The 20,094-nt window shown below is 47.8% G+C and overlaps 1 protein-coding gene across 15 annotated transcripts in view; it reads left to right on the top strand.

Annotated features, from left to right (window-relative positions):
- Nucleotides 1–20,094, top strand: part of KMT2D (lysine methyltransferase 2D) — a 110,027-nt gene that overhangs the window by 81,319 nt on the left and 8,614 nt on the right. For all 15 annotated transcript variants that reach the window (XM_083598447.1, XM_083598456.1, XM_083598446.1 and 12 more), the window contains 11 exons: nt 2,792–2,956; nt 4,706–4,862; nt 6,327–6,408; nt 8,117–8,292; nt 9,791–9,918; nt 11,274–11,409; nt 11,516–11,640; nt 12,946–14,098; nt 15,929–16,065; nt 16,940–17,070; nt 18,692–18,977. In XM_083598447.1, the coding sequence (XP_083454573.1) occupies nt 2,792–2,956; nt 4,706–4,862; nt 6,327–6,408; nt 8,117–8,292; nt 9,791–9,918; nt 11,274–11,409; nt 11,516–11,640; nt 12,946–14,098; nt 15,929–16,065; nt 16,940–17,070; nt 18,692–18,977 (2,676 nt within the window). The remainder of the gene's footprint in view (nt 1–2,791; nt 2,957–4,705; nt 4,863–6,326; nt 6,409–8,116; nt 8,293–9,790; nt 9,919–11,273; nt 11,410–11,515; nt 11,641–12,945; nt 14,099–15,928; nt 16,066–16,939; nt 17,071–18,691; nt 18,978–20,094) is intronic.

Genomic DNA, 20,094 nt, shown 5'->3' with positions numbered 1-20,094 from the left:
TCCCATATAAAGTAATGCAAAACGAATTAATCTGTTCCAGACTTTTAAAAACAACCCCTAAAACAGCAATTTAACATGAATTTTACTGTCTAACGAGACCATTGATCCATAAAATGAAAGCAATAATCAATGTACTGTACTATAAAGAAGACAGTATTGTAGATGATAAAAATTAAAATTAATTTTTTCTCTTACCTGCACTGATGATAGTCATTGTTTGGATGGGGGGGGGCTTTTATCCATTTCCGCAGTCACACAATCAATCAATCAGTAGCTGAAATGGATTCCACACAGTCACAAAAACAAATTAACCGAAAAAGCCTCAAAAACAAAAACGCAAATTAAATAGCAAAAACAAAAGCGCCAAACTTAATCCGTTCTGGAGGTCTGTTTGACTTCCGAAATGTTCGAAAACCAAGGCGCAGCTTCTGATTGGTGTAGACGCCCCGGAAACAATAGCCGACAGCCACATCGGATGTTCGGCTTTCAAAAAACGTTCGAAAACCGGAACACTTCTGGGTTTTCGGAGTTTGAGAGCCAAGGCGTTTGGGAACCAAGGTACCGCTGTATACGAAAATACCTGCCCATTACAAAGTGTCTTTTTGTAATATTCTAAGGTGAGACAGCTACTTCAGTCTATAAAAAAGAGCAAAGTTGGAAAGAAGAAGAAAAACAAGAAAAGGATAGACCTAAAAAAAAAGAGAAGGGGAAAGAAAGGAAAAACTACAGAAGGAAAAGAGGAGAAGGGATTCTGGGAGGGCCATGTAGTCATTTATTAACCCCCTCCTGACTTTTTTCTGGGGTGCCCCTCTGGTTCTGCTGGAAAGAAAGGCAAGAGCGAGGGAGGGAGGGTTTTGACTCAGGATTAGGATTAGAATTGAATCCAAGATGGCCAGAAAGAAGAAAATAAGCGAAGAGGACCTCGTAGAAGCAAAATATCCTTTTGGTCCGGTGGGGGGGGGGGACGGGGGACCTCAGCCCTGTAAGATGTTGCTGGTCTTGGGGCTTTCATCACCTCCAGCTAGCATGCAGTCAGGGATGATGGAAGATGTATTCTAACACCATCTGAAGGGCAAGAGGCTCGCTCCCCCAGCCCTGTTTCATTTCTTACATTACATTTCATCTCACTTTATATTTGCATAATGCCTTTATGTATTACTCTACACAAGGCGATTTACATGCTGAAGAAATGACAAAAGAGGCAGCAGATACCACACATCTGATAACAATCTGGTCTGATACAAAAAAAAAGGCCGCAATAAAAACATCACTTTAAGGGGGAAATGTATAATTTATCTTTAAAACCATTGTATAACAGCTAAATCTCTTAATAGGATTGGAATAACACTTGTAGTTTAATGGTGAATTTTTGGACAGAATGGAGATGTAAAAGATTTGGATTATCATAAAAGACGCAGGAGGAAATGATTAACAACAGAACCCACAAAGGGAAGGAGAGAAGTCAAAGAGATTCTTTGGAATCTTGTTTTTATGTTGTATGTTGGATATGTGATTATAAAACTTCAATCTGAAAACCAAATAAATTTATAAAAACAAGCGTAACTTTAAAATAAGCAACTTTTATCAAATGAAGCACTATTCAATAATCTGTTAGAATATAATGGCAGACAGCAAAATTAAATACCAGCTGTTTTAATAAGCAGTTTACACTTAACGGTGGCAATGAAGAATTGCTAAGCTATAATCAATAAAAATGATGGCCAGCCACAACGCATAAAATGTACAAAAAACACGTAAAAGGATCCAATTGAGAAACAAGGACACACAACTTATAAAATTATTTTTTAAAAATATATGTATATATATTTCTTCTTGCATGCATGGAGAGACAGGGCAGATCTGCCAAAATTCGTGTTCAATTAAAAGAGGTGTGGGGAAAGGAGACAACAGGGCTAGACAGATAGTCAAAGCTGGGGGGGAAATATGGGAGAATTGTTCGTTGAAAATGTTGTCTATAAGAATAAGAGAAAATTATTAGACATTAGTTTGGAGATGTTGTTTAACAGCAGTCAGATTAAATCAAATAATCAAGGAATATTTGGTTGGAGGGGATGCCAGGAAACTGGGAATTATATTCACATGTGGTGGGGGTGTAAATATGTACAATTTTTTGGGCAAAGAGTTTTAAGGAGATAACAGGAATCACTGGATTAAAGCTGACCGAAAGTCCAGAGGTAGCATTATTATCAATTTACGATGGGGTGGGAGGTTTGCAGGCTATGAAGAAGGACTTGCTCACAAATTTATTGACAGCTGCATGAATTATTATAGCTAGGAAATGGAAGGGGCAAGCAGAATATAAAACGGAAGAATGGTATAAAGAGGTGTGGGATATAGCTATTAATGATCAGTTAACATGTGCCATTAAGGTAAGATGGGGAATATACAGGAGAAATGATTTTGAGGAGATATGGAAGGTGTTAGTAGAATTTGTACTGTTAAAACCGAAAGGGGTCACTCCATCGCAATTTTGGGAGGTTGGATAGTTACAATGGAATGATCTCGGTGGTGGGGTGCACATGTTTATTCTTATTTGTTTATGATTATTGCTTTGTCAAAATAAAATAAAAAGGGGGGGAGAACTCTTCCTCCCCTCTCTGCGAGGGAAGCGGTTTGTGCGTGTCTACTGGGCATGACCGGTGCAGCCAGATCTCTCTGGATCCCCTTGGGCCGGGGTCCGTAGGAGAAGACTTCTCTTGCACAGGGATGTGCCGGTGCGTGAAACTGCCAACTGCCTTGACCCAGTTCTGTCTCTCCCGCCGCCTCTCAGGAGCTCTCCTTGCTGCCTCTGATGGAGCCTGTCATCACAGCCAACTTCAACCTCTTCCCCCCCTTTGGGAGCAGCCCGGTCAACGGCAAGAGCCAGCTGAAGGGCTCCTTTGGTAACGCCGCCTTGGACAGCATTCCGGACTATTACTCCCAGCTGCTCACCAAGGTAAGGACCGCCAGCCCCTGATCTCGTTTCGGCACACTTGGCAGGAGGTAGGGCTGCCTCGCCCTGGATGGGAAGCCTCCCTGGGTGTCACCTCGAGCCGCCTTGTGCCAGTGCTTCCCTTCCCCGAAGGAAACGCGAGAGCTGGAAGAAAAGCACCTGTTAAAAGTGTGGTGTTTACTGTAACAATGTCATAGTGAATACCAGCACCTCTTTTCCAGAAGAAAAGCACTACTACTAGTAGTAGTAGTAGTAGTAGCACAGTAGTACCTCTGGATGCGAACGGGATCCATTCCAGAGCCCTGTTCGCATCCTGAAGCGAACGCAACCCGCGTCTGCGCATACGCGGGTTGCGATTCGCTACTTCCGCACATGTGTGTGGCGTCATTTTGAGCGCATGCGCAAGCGGCGAAACCCAGAAGTAACGTGCTCCGTTACTTCCGGGTCGCTGCAGAGCGTAACCTGAAAACGCTCACTCTGAAGCGTATTCAACCCAAGTAAGACTGTAATAGTAGTAGTAAATAAATAATTAAAATTAAAATTAAAATAATAATTTATTATTTATACCCCACCCATCTGGCTGGGTTTCCCCAGACCCTCTGGGCAGCTCCCAACAGAATATTAATAATAATTTTTTAAAAACGAGCAAACATTAAAAACTTCCCTAAACGGGGCAGCCTTCAGATATCTTCTAAAAGTCAGATAGTTGTTTATTTTCTTGACAACTGATGGGAGGGCATTCCACAGGGCGGGCGCCACTCCCGAGAAGGCCCTCCTCCTAGTTCCCTGTAACCTCACATCTCGCAGTGAGGGAACCACCAGAAGGCCCTCGGCACTGGATCTCAGTGTCTGGGATGAACAATGGGGGTGGAGATGCTCCTTCAGGTATACTGGACCGAGGCTGTTTAGGGCTTTAAAGGTCAGCACCAACACTTTGAATTGTGCTTGGAATCATACTGGGAGCCAACGTAGGTCTTTCAGGACTGGTGTTATGTGGTCACGGTGGTCACTCCCAGCGACCCATCTAGCTGGTTGTACCCCACCCCCTGTTCAGTGCTTGAGAATTTCCAGGGTGACTGACAGAAGAGACAAGAACAACCAGAAATAATAAAACAGCTTAACGGCAATGATTACAGAGCCAAGGAAGGCAAGCTAATAAAACCACACTATGTAAAACTAGGTCGACTGCAGTTAAAAAGGTCTGGGGAATTAAAAATGTCTCCACGTCAAAGTAGGGGCCAGGCAGGCCTTCCCGGGGAGAGCACTCTTTGTCCATATAAGCCAAGTTGTTGAACAACTCTGGAAGCTGTGCTGACAGGCAGCCTATAAACCTTTTAGATATATTTAATGGTTTGTATAATTCACACTGTTTATAGGCTGCCCCATGACAAAAAGTTGTTAGGCTCCAGGCAAAAACGTTCCTTTCTAACCAGGACTTTGGTTGATCTGATTTACATCCTATGCCCTTTTAAAATGTGGTGTTTTTTTGTGGGGGCTATTGAGTTGTTCTTTTTATTTTTATTAGGCATTTTGTGGTTTTATATCTTGATTTTATTCTGTGAACTGCTCTGAGACCCCCAGGTATAGGGCGGTATATAAATTAAGTTAATAAGAATAATCCGGGCGGCTCCCCCCTCAAAAAAAGAAGCTGTTTATGGAAATACGGGTTTTGGCGAGGTGACCTAAAGCGCCTCGGGTTTGGGGGTGCGGTGGGGGCTCTGCTGGATACAGACTCCTCTGATCTCTTTCTAGAACAATATGAGCAACCCACCAACCCCACCTTCTTCGCTGCCTCCCACACCGCCCCCCTCGGTGCAGCAGAAGCTGGTGAACGGGGTCCTGTCTTCCGAGGAGCTGACAGAGCAGCCCAAGGAGCCGGTGCTGCCCCATGAGCATGAAGGGCAAAAGGGTAAGTTAGCCCCATGGCTGAGGAGAAGAGGTGCTCCCGGGTTCCGGAATGTTCCGAGAGAACCTCTGGCGCTCTTCAGCATCCTCGGAGCGCATATGCATGTAGGGCCCTGCTCTGATTTTGGATGGGGGGGGGGAGGCCCAGGTGGGCTGCTCCGAGCTTCCCAGTGGAAGTTAAAAGAAACCGGTGAGGCCAAAATGATTTGGGTTGAATTCATGATACATTCGTACCTCGGAAGTCGGAACGGAATCCGTTCCGGAAGTGTTTTTGAGTTCCGAAAACATTCGGAAACCAAAGCGCGGCTTCTGATTGGCTGCAGGAAGCGCCTGCAGCCAACCAGAAGCCCCGTTGGATGTCTGGGTTCCAAAGAACGTTCGCAAACCAGAACACTCACTTCCAAAATGTTTGAGAACTAAGTTGTTTGAAAACCAAGGTACGACTGTATTGATGGCTGCTGCCTTGTGGGCTACTAAGAGAGCGGCATTCATTGGTGCAGAGACTCTAAAGGGATGTTGTTGTTAAAGTCACATTTAAAACTACTTAATGGTGGCTGCTGAGTCTTTTATACGTTTTAGGTGTTCAATATGTCTGGATTACCCATGTTTTATGTATTTTTTTTCTCTTTTATGATTTTATTGTCTAATTTATGCCAATAGAGGCTGAATGAATATAGGATATAGCTTTTAATGATAATGACATGTGTTATTAAGGGAAGGCGGGGAATATTCAGGAGAAATGATTTTGAGGAGATATGGAAGGTGTTTGTACAACCTGTACTGTTAAAATGGAAAGGGGTCAAACCATCACAAGAGTTGTTGAAATTTTGGGAGGCTGGATAGTTACAATGGAATGGTCTCGAGGAACGGGGGCGCACATTTTTATTCTTATTTATTTATTCTTATTAATTAGTTTAATTTTTTTTAAAAAAACAAGGCTGAATGAATGAACTCTAAAGGGGTAGTGGAAAGAGCGTGTGGCAGCCAGCCACCAAAGCTGTTCCAGCTGCCAAGCTTGGGCTTGAAATGGATTTGAATTTGGATCAAGATAAAATTCGTCCAATTCAGTCATATCTGGAATTGCACATCCGCCCACTTGAGGGCCTTGTCCAAAATGGGGAAATTTGCAGCCAGTCGATGCTTACTTGCATCCATGTGGGTCCATGTTCAGGCATGGACATGTGGCTGCCTCCGTTAAGGGGTCTGGGATTGCTTCTCCTCGTAGCAAGAGACAGATTATCTCCCAGAACCAGCCAGTCCTCTGCTTGGCTGGTCTAATGTTAAGCAGCCTAAGAAGGCAAGCATTAAGCTTGGCCTGCGATAGGCTGCAACCCTCCGAACCTCTTGCCCACAGCACAAGGCTGCAACAAGCTGGAATTGATCCGGCGAAGCCATGATTAGAATTCCACCCCCCTCCCTATAGCATCCTGACATGTTAAACCTTGAGTTTTCTGCCTCACGTTTGCAGACGCTCCCCCTGTGGAAGTGAAAAGCTTGGATCTCCTCGCAGCTCTGCCCACACCGCCACACAACCAGACCGAGGATGTCAGGTAAGGATGGAGCTGGAGGATGGAACCAACTTGACCACGGGGCATCCTGAACCTCTGCTTCATGGGGTTTTCCCCCCAAATGGAAGCTATAGCATTAACTGTCGCATTTGGGAGAGGAGAAGCTTTTCCTCTCTGAGATCTAGCTTGGGTGAAGTTTTGTCGGGAAGTATGGAAGACTGATAATCTACTTCACCTGCGTTGCGTCACCTGCCTGGAGGGCACAAACTCCCCTCAACCTCAACATGGATGTTGGGAATTGGGTTTTTTATTAATTTTCACAAAATTAAAGGTAAAGGTACTCCTACCCGTACGGGCCAGTCGTGACCGACTCTAGGGTTGTGCGCTCATCTCACTCGAGGCCGGGAGCTGGCGCCGTCCAAAGACACTTCCGGGTCACGTGGCCAGCGTGACGAAGCTGCACTGGTGAGCCAGCACCAGCGCCGCACACGGAAACGCCGTTTACCTTCCCGCTATAAAGCGGTACCTATTTATCTACTTGCACTTAGGGGTGCTTTCGAACTGCTAGGTGGGCAGGAGCTGGGACCGAACGACGGGAGCTCACCCCACCGCGGGGATTCAAACCGCCGACCTTACGATCAGCAAGTCCTAGGCACTGAGGTTTTACCCACAGCGCCACCCGCTGGCCCTTTCACAAAATTACAAACAAAACAAAACACACAAACAAACAAACAAAAATCATAACATTATTAAAATTACACTTATTAACATTGTTAAGTGACTTCCTCGCTTCCCCTTGGTTGAATTTCCATGCATATCCTTATAACGGCTTTCCAAGTCCTAATTCTTATAAACCTAACTTAGTTCAGGATGTTGGGAATTGTTGACCGCCATGTTTAACTTTTGAGCACTTACTGAAGACTTTTTCAAAATTTCAGTAGGCTTTTTAATAACTCTCCGATTTAATAGTTTTAACTCACTTTTAGTTTTTATTGCATTGGAGTCTTTTGTACACCACTTAAGAGACAGCTGTGGTTAAGCAGTATACAAAGGGTTGAAATAAACAAAAATCAGACAAAAATGGTAGGCTTAGAAACAGTAGTCCAAAGAAGTAAAGTTGGTCAGTGGTCCTTGTTTGCTCTGGGAGAAGCAGGAGGGGGAGGAGGAGGATCATCATTACAGTGGTACCTCTAGTTATGAACTTAATTTGTTCCGGAGGTCCGTTTTTAACCTGAAACTGTTCTTAACTAGAGGTGTGCTTTCGCTAATGGGGCCTCTTGTTGCCGCTCCGCCGCCGGCACACGATTACCGTTCTCACCCTGGGGCAAAGTTCTCGACTCGAGGTAACTCTTCCAGGTTAGCGGAGTTGGGGCGTTTGTAACTCGAGGTACCACTGTGTTCTTAATCTATAATCTCACATCATCCCTAGGACCCAGTGGTCAGGGATGATGGGAATTGTAGTCCCAAAACAGCTGAAGACCCAAGTTTAGGAAACCCTGATCTATACCCTTGCATCTCATCTTCCTGGAATCGTGAGGATGGCTGGGGAACCTGTGGCCCTGGAGATGCATGACCAGTGGTCAAGGATGATGGGAACTGTAGTCTGGTGGCATTTGGAGGGCCACAGGTCCCCCACCCCACCCCTGACCTAGGGTGTGGTTCAGGCTGGGTTACCGCAGTCCCACCTTGTGTCAGAAGCCATGGCAACGGTGGCCGCACCGTTTTGAGGTCCTGCCCGATTTCCTTCCAGGATGGAGAGCGACGAGGAGAGCGACTCCCCAGACAGCATCGTCCCAGCCTCGTCCCCCGAGAGTGTCCTGAGCGAAGAGGTGCCACGCTTTCCCCTGCTGTCGGGAGCCAAGCCGGAGGTGGAAGAGAGACCCCTCTCTCCAGTCATCCCCATCATCCCAAAGGCCAGCATCCCAGGTTTGTGGGGGACAGAGAAGATGCTCAAGGGAATGGGCTGCCGCAGCATCTAAACTCTGCCGCTGTCTTTGGAGGTCAGATGAAGAACTTTATCCCGAAAGGCATGGACCACACGGCGAAACCACTAAACTGCCCCCCCCCCCCAGATTCGGCACTTGCCTTATCATCACTAGATTTTACCCCCCTTAAATCTAAAGAATTAATTTCCTTCCTATTCACAGCAGACCGGCTAGTTATTGCCCAGCGATGGAAGGAAACCTCTAATATGCCAATAGAGGCTTGGGTTAATAATAATCTGGAGGTTTGCTTTCTCACATACCAGTGGCGACTAATCAAAGGCATCTCCAAAAAAGATACCTTTGACACGATTTGGCCTCCTTTTCTTCACTTTTATTGAAGAAGGACAGGATTTTTCAATGTCATCATTATCACAGAGGTGTCTGGGGGGAGGGTATATTGATTGAAAATGTCTAGTAAACCAGACCAGTAGTTGAGCTCCTATTGAGGATATTCGGCAAGGCAACATGACAGCGATGTGGGATGAAAGATTAGAGTGATCATTCTGTGATATTACGGCAGTGGACACAGCTGTATTGTAACTTTTGAATAAATGTTTGGGAAAAAACTGCTGCTGTTGTCTTAGGGAGAAGGTGCCCATAACTTTAGGTCAGGGAGAAGGAACCTGAGAGCAACATTCCTTTTTGGGCAGCCTTCCGGGGGCTGGATGCAGAAGTTGGGCAAAGCAGCCGGTGTAACTTTGTACAACAGACCCGAGTCCAGGCAGGGAAATAAGGAACACTGTTCCAATGCAAGGGCACCCTGCAGCCAGGCAAAAGAGGATGGAGACGAGTCCCGGAAAAATGTGTTCTGCCCTCGGGCCCGAGATTCCCCACCCCTGCTTTTTAGGGGTTGGACTACTTGATCTCTGAGGTCCCTTCTATGATTCTAGGCTCTCCAACAGCAGTAGTTCTTCTCGGGTACTGTTGGCAACAGACATCTTGATTCTAAGAGGCAAACGGGTGTGGTTTGAGTGCTGGGTAGCTCTGTGCTTTCTAAGGTGATAAAGGGACCCCTGACCATTAGGTCCAGTCGTGGCCGACTCTGGGGTTGTGGCACTCATCTCACTTTACTGGCTGAGGGAGCCAGCGTACAGCTTCTGGGTCACGTGGCCAGCATGACTAAGCCGCTTCTGGCAAACCAAAGCAGCGCATGGAAACGCCATTTACCTTCCCGCTGGAGCGGTACCTATTTATCTACTTGCACTTTGACGTGCTTTTGAACTGCTAGGTGGGCAGGAGCAGGGACCGAGCAACGGGAGCTCACCCTGTCGCGGGGATTTGCACCGCCGACCTTCTGATCGGCAAGCCCTAGGCTCTGTGGTTTAACCCAGAGCGCCACCCGCGTCCTTTTCTAAGGTGATACAAAGTGCTAATTATGTGTTTGTGTGTGTGTGTGTTTGACTCTTGCCCTTGTCTCCCCCTTGCCTCCCGCTTCTCAGCTTTCCCAGATGCCAAGCCTTACGGGACCTTGGAGCAAGCGGGAAAGGGGACTCCAGGCACGTCCTGGGAGAAAGCCAAGGGCAGCGAGGTCTCTGTCATGCTCACTGTCTCTGCAGCTGCCGCCAAGGTAGGGAGCCACCACAGAAAAGCCCCCGACCCAAGGGCGGGACTTCACAATTGTTTCTGGGGCGATAAATATTCTGGCGTGGTGGTGCCTTTTACCACATCTTGTTTCGCATAGGGCAGGGCTAATGTCTAGATGGGAGGAAGAGACTTGAAATTTTTGTGCGCAGGCAAACCTAGCCAGACTTTTAATTTTATTAGGTGTACTGCTGTTTTTTATCGATATGTTGATAATTCGAGGGTTTTTTATGTGCTGAATGTCTTGTGCTGCTGCTTTAAAAATGAATATTTAATGTGAATGGCTTGGAGGTTCTTTTAATTAAGCAGCAAATCTTGCTAAATAAAAATAAATTTCTGGAGGGCCATAAGACGCACTTTTTTTCCTCCTAAAAAGTCAGGGGAAATGTCTGTGTGTCTTATGGAGCGGATGGTACTGCGCAGAGAGGGAGAGCTGCGCAGCGGCCCTTCAGCGAAGCGGGAGGAGGAACGGAGCCCCTTCCATTTCTCCTCCCACTTCACTGGAGAGGCGTTGTGCAGAGAGGGAGAGATTTCCCCCCCCCCCCCCCTTGTTTTCCTCCTCTAAAAACTTGGTGTGTCTTATAGAGTGAAAAATACGGTAAGTTGTTTGGACGCAAAGGCAGAGCTGGGATAAACTGTGTTGCTTGGTTTCCCAGCAGTCAGAGCCAAGCAGTAAATTTCTCCCCAGTTTTCAACACTGGCATTGAATTTGCACACGTTACCTGGCGAGTGCAGCACATGTGTGCACGCCAGCAGTCCCCACCAGACCGCATGCAAAAGATCTGCAACTTTCCTTCTTGCATCCCCTTCCCCCTCAGACAATATGCTGATACACAATTCAGGTTTTCAGCTGTGAGTTGCTGAGGAGAGATTGAGTGATACACTAACAGCATGAGACTTACAGCCAGAAGCAAAACATAGGAATGTGATAGACTGCATTGTGATAAACCATTGGTCTGCCTAGCTCAGCACTGTCTACACCAGTGTTTCCAAAACTTGGCCCTCCAGCTGTTTTTGGACTACAACTCCCATCATCCCTGACTACTGGTACTTGGGGGTGATGGGAGTTGTAGTCCAAAAACAGCTAGAGGGCTGGCAGTGGCTCCCAGACTGCAGATGCTCACAGTCCTAACCAGAGATGCCGGGGATTGACTTTGGGATTGACGCTTAAGGGAAGGCTTGACTGAATCTTTCTCAGTCTGCTGTCTGGGATGCTGAAGCAATGGTGTGCAGCGGTGGTTGTGCAAAATGAGGCTTGTGAGTAGGTGAGCTTACCCCGCAAAGGTTTCGGGCGGCTCGGCTGCCCGCCGCTCCTTCCTGACTCTTCCCATGTTCCCCCAGAACCTGAACGGTGTCATGGTGGCAGTGGCAGAGCTGTTGAGCATGAAGATCCCCAGTTCTTACGAAGTGCTGTTTCCGGACAGCCCCATGCGGGCTGCTGCCAGCGAGCCCAGAAAAGTCGATGCTGACTCGCAGGGTAAGTAGCCGAACTTCAGGAGATCGTGGACGCATATGTGCACTCGAGGTTTCTGTGCCCCTGGCTGTAAGTACCTGTTTCAAAGGTCCCCCCCCTTTTCCCTTAGGCAAAGAGAAGCCAGCGGCTCCCAAGGGCCCCGAAGGAGGGCCAGAATGGCTGAAGCAGTTTGATGCAATGCTGCCTGGCTACAGTCTCAAGAACGAGCTGGACATCTTGACGCTGCTCAAACAGGTGGGAAAGGGTCGGGGTGGGAGCTTTCCCAGAATGCTTTTCTCCCTATGCACTTGGCAGGTTTGACCACTGGATGATGATGATGATGAATTAAATTTGTATACTGCCCTGTACCTGCAGGTCTCAGGGCGGATCATAGCATAAAACCACAATATGAAAACACAAAATACATTACCAGAACAGAAACAACCCAATAACCCCGTTCTTGCTCAGGGGGATTAGCTGGAGGTCTTGGCACAACGCGCCTTCCGGTGTCATTTCTCTTCATCTTCTCCTCCCTCCTTTTAAATTCTGTCTCATTCTGCATTTTTTCCAATACCACCTCTCTCTCTCTCTCTCTTTTTAATCTTCCTTTAGCTTTGGGAAGGTGTAGTAACTGGGCCCTAGATTCCTACCTGCCCCAGTACCCCATAGGTGTCTTGGAAAGTGGAAGAGAAAGAAATTGGGGGTGGGGGTGGGGCGGGAGAAGAGGACTACAGTGGTACCTTGGCTTACATACGCTTCAGGTTACAGACTCTTCTAACCCCGAAATAGTACCTTGGGATAAGAACTTTGCTTCAGGATGAGAACGGAAAACGCGCAGCAGCAGCAGTGGGAGCCCCATTAGCTAAAGTGGTACCTCAGGTTAAAAACAGTTTCAGGTTAAGAATGGACCTCCAGAACGAATTAAGTTCTTAACCCGAGGTACCACTGTACATCAGAATACAGTGGTACCTCTGGTTACGTACTTAATTCTATTCCATTATAGATAGCAAGCCACTTGAGATGGTTCTGGGCAGAGTTTTAGAGAGAAGCTTATGCACAGACCGATCAGCCGTGCAAACTGAGGCTACCTGGGGGAGTCACTTCACCACTTCTTGAGGGCTTCCAAGTGGCAGATCAAAGTGCTTGCTTGGTGTGTATATATTGCTTGCTGCTTTGAATAAAATCTTTAATCTTCTCACTCACTTGTGTTTTGTATTACAGTCGTCCCTTGGTTTTCGAACAGCCTAGTTCTCGGATGCTTTGGCTCCCGAATGATTGAAACCCAGAAGTGTGTGTTCTGGTTTTCGAACATTCTTTTGGAAGCCAAACGTCCGATGGGGCTTCCGCAGCTTCCGATTGGCTGCGGGAGCTTCCTGCAGCCATTCGGAAGCCGCCCTTTGGTTTTCGAACACTTTGGAAGTCAGTTCGACTTCCAAGGTACGGCTGTACTTCTGAATCTCATTTTAAAAGAACCACCTTGCATTTGGCACAACACAGGCCTACTGGTTTGCAGCCTGAGACCACCGCCTCTCAAAATGCTTTTTCCTTTCTCTCTTCCAGGAGAGTCCCACCCCAGAAAAGGCCGCCCAGCACTGCTACATCAACAACGTTGCCAACCTGGATGTGCGGCAGCTGCTGACCCTTCCCGAGGAACCCTCTCCGCCCCTCTCCCCCTTCGCGCCCTCCCCACCCAGCCCCCCCAGGGTCCCCGAGCCGGTCCCCGAGCCCGAAGCGCCGCCCTTGCCCGCTCCGTCCCCTCCGCCGCCCCCGCCCTCTTCCCCCAAGGAAGAAGCCCCCCAGTCCCCGCCCAAAGCCAAGCCCCGCTCGCGGCCCCTGGAAGACGGCGAGGAGAACAAGCCGCGCCTGAAGAAGTGGAAGGGGGTGCGCTGGAAACGGCTGCGCTTCCTCATCACCATCCAGAAGGGCGGCGCCAAGCGGGACGGGGACCGGGAGATCGCGGACTTCGTTGAGCGCCTGGCCGCCACCCTGCGCCCCGACAAAGTGCCGCAGGACTTGCGGAAGTGCTGCTTCTGCCACGAGGAGGGCGACGGCGCCACCGACGGGCCGGCGCGCCTGCTCAACCTGGACCTGGACCTTTGGGTGCACCTCAACTGCGCCCTGTGGTCCACGGAGGTCTACGAGACCCAGGGAGGGGCGCTCATCAACGTGGAGGTGGCGCTGCACCGGGGCCTGCTCACCAAGTGCACCCTCTGCCAGAAGACGGGTGCCACCAACAGCTGCAACCGCATCCGCTGCCCCAACGTCTACCACTTCGCCTGCGCCATCCGGGCCAAGTGCATGTTCTTCAAGGACAAGACCATGCTCTGCCCCATGCACAAGCTCAAGGGCCCCTGCGACCAGGAGCTGAGCACCTTCACCGTCTTCCGGCGCGTCTACATCGAGCGCGACGAGGTCAAGCAGATCGCCAGCATCATCCAGCGAGGCGAGCGCCTCCACATGTTCCGGGTGGGGGGCCTTGTCTTCCACGCCATCGGGCAGCTGCTGCCCCACCAGATGGCCGACTTCCACAGCGTCACGGCGCTCTACCCGGTGGGCTACGAGGCCACCCGCATCTACTGGAGCCTGCGCACCAACAACCGGCGCTGCTGCTACCGTTGCACCATCTGCGAGAACAACGGCCGGCCGGAGTTTGTGGTGCAAGTCATGGAGCAGGGCTTGGAGGACTTGGTCTTCACGGACTCCTCGCCGCAGGGTAGGGGTCCGCTCAGTCCTCTTGCTGTCAAGAGCAACCGCCAGGTCCGTTTCTCCGGAAAGATAGCTAGAATTCTGGATGCCGGGCTGAAGTGAGCTTCTGGTGCGCCGGGGATGCCATTCCTCTGTCCAGAAATGCGTTGCGCAAACAGTGTTGGCTTTGCGTCCATCAGCCTCCTCGCGATGCATCTTTCCTGCTTTGTCAAGCTTCAGGGTTTAGAAACTAGAGAGCAGTTCATTGTGTAAATAACTACAGGTAGGATAGTGGGCAAAAGGAAGCAGAGCAGTATACCCCATCTGCAGAAACTGCCACCTCCAAATTTTAATTTTTGATGACATGCAGGATCCAGCGAGGTCCAAATGCCCTCTCTCTTGTTAAATTCAAGGTGAAAAAGTATGTTTAGAAATAAGCCTTTTCTCCCCCCAATCTGCATCCTGTATCTCAAAAATCCATAGCACGTGACACACAGGCTGCGTCTTAAATATTTTTCACCCAAACTCCAAAATCAGGCAGTCAAACCTAAAACACAACAGACTTTTATAATACCAACATTTTACAGGTAGATCCGTTGGCCAGAGAGGGAGGTGTTACGCAGCTATAGACTCACACAGCCTGAAATGTAGCGAGGTGGGAATTGCCCCTCCTCACTCCAGACGCCACTGTCCTGCAGCACTGTAACTTATTGCCACGGCGCTGTCAGGCATTAGATCTTTATTGTCAAAAGCACCAAGTTAGGAAAAGACATGTCCATCAGCCCTGTGTCTCTCAGGTATTCTAAGTGTGCACCCAATGAGGCAGCTGCCGCAACAGAGAGACCCCGCCCCGAACTTCAGCATATGTATCTTCCCCACCTGAGATGTGCACAAGCAGGCAGAGACTATGCCTGTGTGTAACCTGTATCTGCTCCTCCCTCTTCAGTCTTCTTCTGGTCCTGGGAGCCAGTGGAGCCAGAGAGGTTCTCCCCCAGATCAATGATTCCTTCTTCCATCAGTCTCCAACCACCCTTCTTCTGATGCCCACTCATCAATGCCCAGCCAGTCCTATTATTATTATTATTATTATTATTATTATTATTATTATTATTATTATTATTAGTGAAATACGCTACATAAACGAGCATGCCCACTTTTTAAAAATGGCATATTAAAAGATGATTCATTTTTCATATTCACTGGAGCCATGTATCAGAGCACAAGCTTAAAGGTCCAGGCTTCCTTCACTGGGACCTCCAGGAAGAACTGGGGAACGGATCCTGCCTGAAACCATGGAGAGCCACTGCAATTCAGGGTAGACAGTGCTGAGCTAGATGGAGCAATGATCTGACACAGTATAAGGAAGCTTCCCATGGGCATATGAGTTTCTAGGAATTGAAGGTGGAGAGAGTGCTGTTGTACTCTGTTCCTGCTTGTAGGCTTTCTCGACAGCCATTGGGTTGGCTGCTATGAGAATGGAATGTTGGACCAGATTGGCTTTTTGTCTGACCTATCTTACATTACAACAGAATATCTTACAACAGAAGACCAGGGCAGCATAAAGTGGTGTAGAGCCAGTGGAGGAAAATACAGAGAAACCTTGCGGCAGGCCCACCATCAGCCAAGTGCCCAGGAATTTAGGCTGCCGGCAAACAAGGAACAGTTACCAGATGTTGCCATGTATTCTGCGTTTTGCATAGTTTCTTGAAGTCACTTGGAAGTCGCAGGGTTAGATGACTGCAGTAAGGCAAGAGGTTTTGATAAGTTTGCAGCCCGGGTTGCCCGCAAACCAGATAGGTTGCCCATCTTCCCGGGCAGGTTTTTAAAATTATCCTTCTTTGCTCTTCTTTGGTTACAGCGGTATGGAACCGAATCATCGAACCGGTGGCCTTGATGCGCAAGGAAGCGGACATGCTGCGGCTCTTCCCCGAATATCTCAAGGGAGAAGAGCTCTTTGGCTTGACGGTGCATGCTGTGCTGCGAATCGCGGAGTCTGTATGTATCAAACACGAGGAACCGGAACCCTGGTGTTTTGGTGGTGGTGGAGGTAGTAGGGTGGGGAAGGGGCTTCCCATGAGTTGGCTTCCAGGGGGGTGGGGGAGGTTAAATCCAAGTTACACATCTGTCCACAGAACTGCTGGTCTGCACCTCTTGAACCTAAAGCTGCGATGAGCTCTGGTATTAGTTGTGCCGACCTTGCTGTACAGCAGCGTTTCCCAAACTTGGGTCTCAAGCTGCTTTTGGACTACAACTCCCATCATCCCTACCTAGCAAGACCAACTGCCAGGGATGATGGGAATTGTAGTCCGAAAACAGCCAGAGACCCAAATTTGGGAAACGCTGCTGTAGTCTCCTTTTTTTTATATATATATATATATATATATATATATATATATATATATATATATATATAACTGGTTGAATTTTTTAATGCATTTGAATGGATTTGCACTAGGAACCCCGTAAATGTTCTAGTTACAGGTAAGTAGCCGTGTTGGTTTGCTGTAGTCGAAACAAAACAAAAAAAATTCCTTCCAGTAGCACCTTAGAGGCCAACTATTCCCACCACCCTTCTGAGTAATACCCCTCCCCACCCTCTCACTATATATAAGAAGGGTCTGGTGACTTCTGTTTCAGTGTATCTGAAGAAGTGTGCATGCACACGAAAGCTCACACCAGTAACAAACTTAGTTGGTCTCTAAGGTGCTACTGGAGGGAATTTTTTAAAATTTTGTTTCCCCTTAAATGTGTTTGGGTTTGGTTTTTCTTTCAGGGCGGGGTGGACTGGGCTGTGTCAGCACCGTGTTCTGGGTGGTGAAGGTGTGCCTGTAACATGAGGATTTGAGAAATGGGTCCCTTTTCTTCCCAGCTGCCTGGTGTTGAGAGCTGCCAGAACTACATGTTCCGCTATGGGCGCCACCCACTCATGGAGCTTCCACTCATGATCAACCCCACTGGCTGCGCCCGGTCGGAGCCCAAAATCCTCACGCACTACAAACGGTGAGCCAAACGGACCCCAGACATCACTTGCTGGGTGGACAACACAGGCCTCTCTTGAGACAGCAGCACAAAGCTAAATAAATTTATTATTTATTGAATTTATATACCAACCTATACCCAGAGGTCTTAGGGCGGTTCGCAGCATAAAATCAAAATATAAAACCACAAAATACAGAATCAAAATAAAAGCAACAACCCAACAACACCCCTCCCACAATAAAACCACATTTTATTTTTTTATTTTTTTTATAAATATTTATTCAATTTTCCAATTTTATACAAACACAAAAAGAAAAAGAAAAAGAAAAATATTAAAAACAAATCAATTTCAATATCAATTTTTCAATAGCATGTTTCTTTGACTTCCTCATACCTCCCCTTCTTGTTTTCTAGTTCAAATTGTTAATCCAGCAAATCCTAATCTCTTAACATTCCTTTTAACTAACACCTTTTTTTCCAATCAACTTTTTAAATTTTATAACTTAAACAATACTAATCCCAGTTCTATTTATCATAACAGCTAGAGACCACATAAGTTCAATCCAGCATCTTTCAAAGTTCATTAATTTTGCAATATTTCTGTAAATAGTCCTTAAATTTCTTCCAATCCTCTTCTGCCGACTCTTCTCCCTGGTCGCGGATTCTGCCAGTCATTTCTGCCAGTCCCATACAGTCAATCAACTTCATCTGCCATTCTTCCAGAGTGGGTAGATCTTGCGTCTTCCAGTGGTTTGCTATAAGTATTCTTGCTGCCGTTGTAGCATACATAAAGAAAGTTCTGTCCTTCTTTGGCACCAAATGGCCGACTATGCCCAAGAGAAAAGCCTCTGGTTTCTTCAAGAAGGTATACTTAAATACCTTTTTCATTTCATTATAAATCATTTCCCAGAAAGCCTTAATCTTTGGGCACGAATAAAACCACATTTTAAAAGGGCATAGGATGTCAATCGGATCGACCAAAGGCCTGGTTAAAAAGGAACATTTTTGCCTGGCACCTAAAGGTGTATAATGCAGGCACCAGGCGAACTTTCCTGGGGAGAGAATTCCACAGACAGGGGGCCACTGCAGAGAAGGCCCGTCCTTGTGTTGCCACTCTCTGGACCTCTTGAGGAGGAGGCACACATAGAAGGGCCTCAGAAGATGATCTCAGGGTCCGGATAGGTTCATATGGAAAGAGGGGGTCCTTGAGGTATTGCGGTCCTGAGCCATTTAAGGCTTTATAGGTCAAAACCAGCACTTTGAATTGGGCCCGTAAACTCAAACCGTCTTGCTCTGGTGAATTCTGCACCAGCTGAAGTTTCCAGACCGTCTTCAGAAACAGCCCTACGTATAACGCATTGCAGTAATCTAGCCTTGAGGTTATCGGAGCATAGACAGCAGCACTTAGGCCATCCCTGTCCAGATAGGGGCATAGCTGGGCCACCAGCTGAAGCTGATGGAAGGCACTGTGCACCACTGAGGCCACCTGAGCCTCGAGCGACAGCAAAGGATTCCTGACATCCAGTTAAGAACGGATGGGGTTATGTGAAAGGGATTTGAGACTTTGGTTAGCTGCTTACTTCCTTTGCAGCGGGTTTGACGTTGACCTCTTTTCTCCTTCCCTGCCCCATGCCTTTCGAAGGCCCCACACTCTGAACAGCACCAGCATGTCCAAGGCCTACCAGAGCACGTTCACGGGCGAAACCAACACGCCATACAGCAAGCAGTTTGTGCACTCCAAGTCCTCCCAGTACCGCCGCCTCAAGACGGAATGGAAGAACAACGTCTATCTGGCCCGCTCCCGCATCCAAGGGCTCGGACTCTACGCTGCCAAGGATCTAGAGAAGCACACGATGGTCATTGAGTACATTGGCACCATCATCCGCAATGAGGTGGCCAACCGGCGAGAGAAGATCTACGAGGAGCAGGTGGGGGAAGAAGCGAGGCCTTGGGTGGAGAGAGATGCAGGTGGAAACGTCCTGACCTCTAGCCAGTGGCTGGGGTTCCTTCCTTGGGGGGACTGGAAGAGGGACTGAGTTTGAAATGCCCTTCTGGTTTGTTCCAGAGCTGTGCTCCTTGACAGTAGCAAGGAATTGGGTATCATAGAACTGTACAGTGGTACCTCGGGTTACAGACGCTTCAGGTTACAGATATTTCAGGTTACAGACACCGCTAACCCAGAAATAGTACCTCGGGTTCAGAACTTTACCTCAGGATGAGAACAGAAATCGCGCGGCGGCAGTGCAGTGGGAGGCCTCATTAGCTAAAGTGGTACCTCAGGTTAAGAACAGTTTCAGGTTAAGAACAGACCTCCGGAACAAATTAAGTTCTTAACCTGAGGTACTGTATAGAGTTGGAAATGATCCCAAAGTGTCGTCTAGTCATCTAGGGAAGGGCTTTATGTGGGTGGATTGTGTGTATCCAGAGAATAGCAGGCATGGGTGGTGCTGTGGTCAAAACCACTAAGCCTCTTGGGCTTGCCGATCGGAAGGTCAATGATTCGAATCCCTGCGATGGGGTGAGCTCCTGTTGCTCTGTCCCAGCTCCTGCCAACCTAGCAGTTCGAAAGCACACCAGTGCAAGTAGATAAATAGGTACCACTGTGGTGGGAAGGTAAACAGCATTTCTGTGCGCTCTGGCTTTCGTCACTGTTCCCCGTTGGCGCCAGAAGCAGTTTGGTGATGCTGGCCACATGACCCAGAAAGCTGTCTGTGGACAGATGCCATTTCCCTTGGCCTGAAAGCGAAATGAGCGCCACAACCCCATAGTTGCCTTTGACTGGACTTAATCGTCCAGGGGTCCTTTACCTTTTACCTACCAGGGAATACTAGACTGAGATCTGAGAGATCTTCCACCTTGTGGTGGTTCTCTTCTAGAATTGTTTGTCCATTTGTTCAATGGGGGAAGGTGGTAACTATAAACAGCTCAGTCTTATTTCAGGTCTTCATTGCTTTTGCATGTGTTTTACTCACCAGTTTTACTTCTGTCCCCTTTCCATGTTCATTGACTTAAAAAAAAATCTTTGAAAAATGAGGACAAAATAAG

This window comes from Podarcis filfolensis (assembly GCF_964270895.1).
Source record: "Podarcis filfolensis genome assembly, chromosome: 2".
Taxonomy (NCBI): domain Eukaryota; kingdom Metazoa; phylum Chordata; class Lepidosauria; order Squamata; family Lacertidae; genus Podarcis; species Podarcis filfolensis.
Note: the sequence above shows the minus strand (reverse complement) of the source record. Positions and strands in the feature narration are given on the sequence as shown.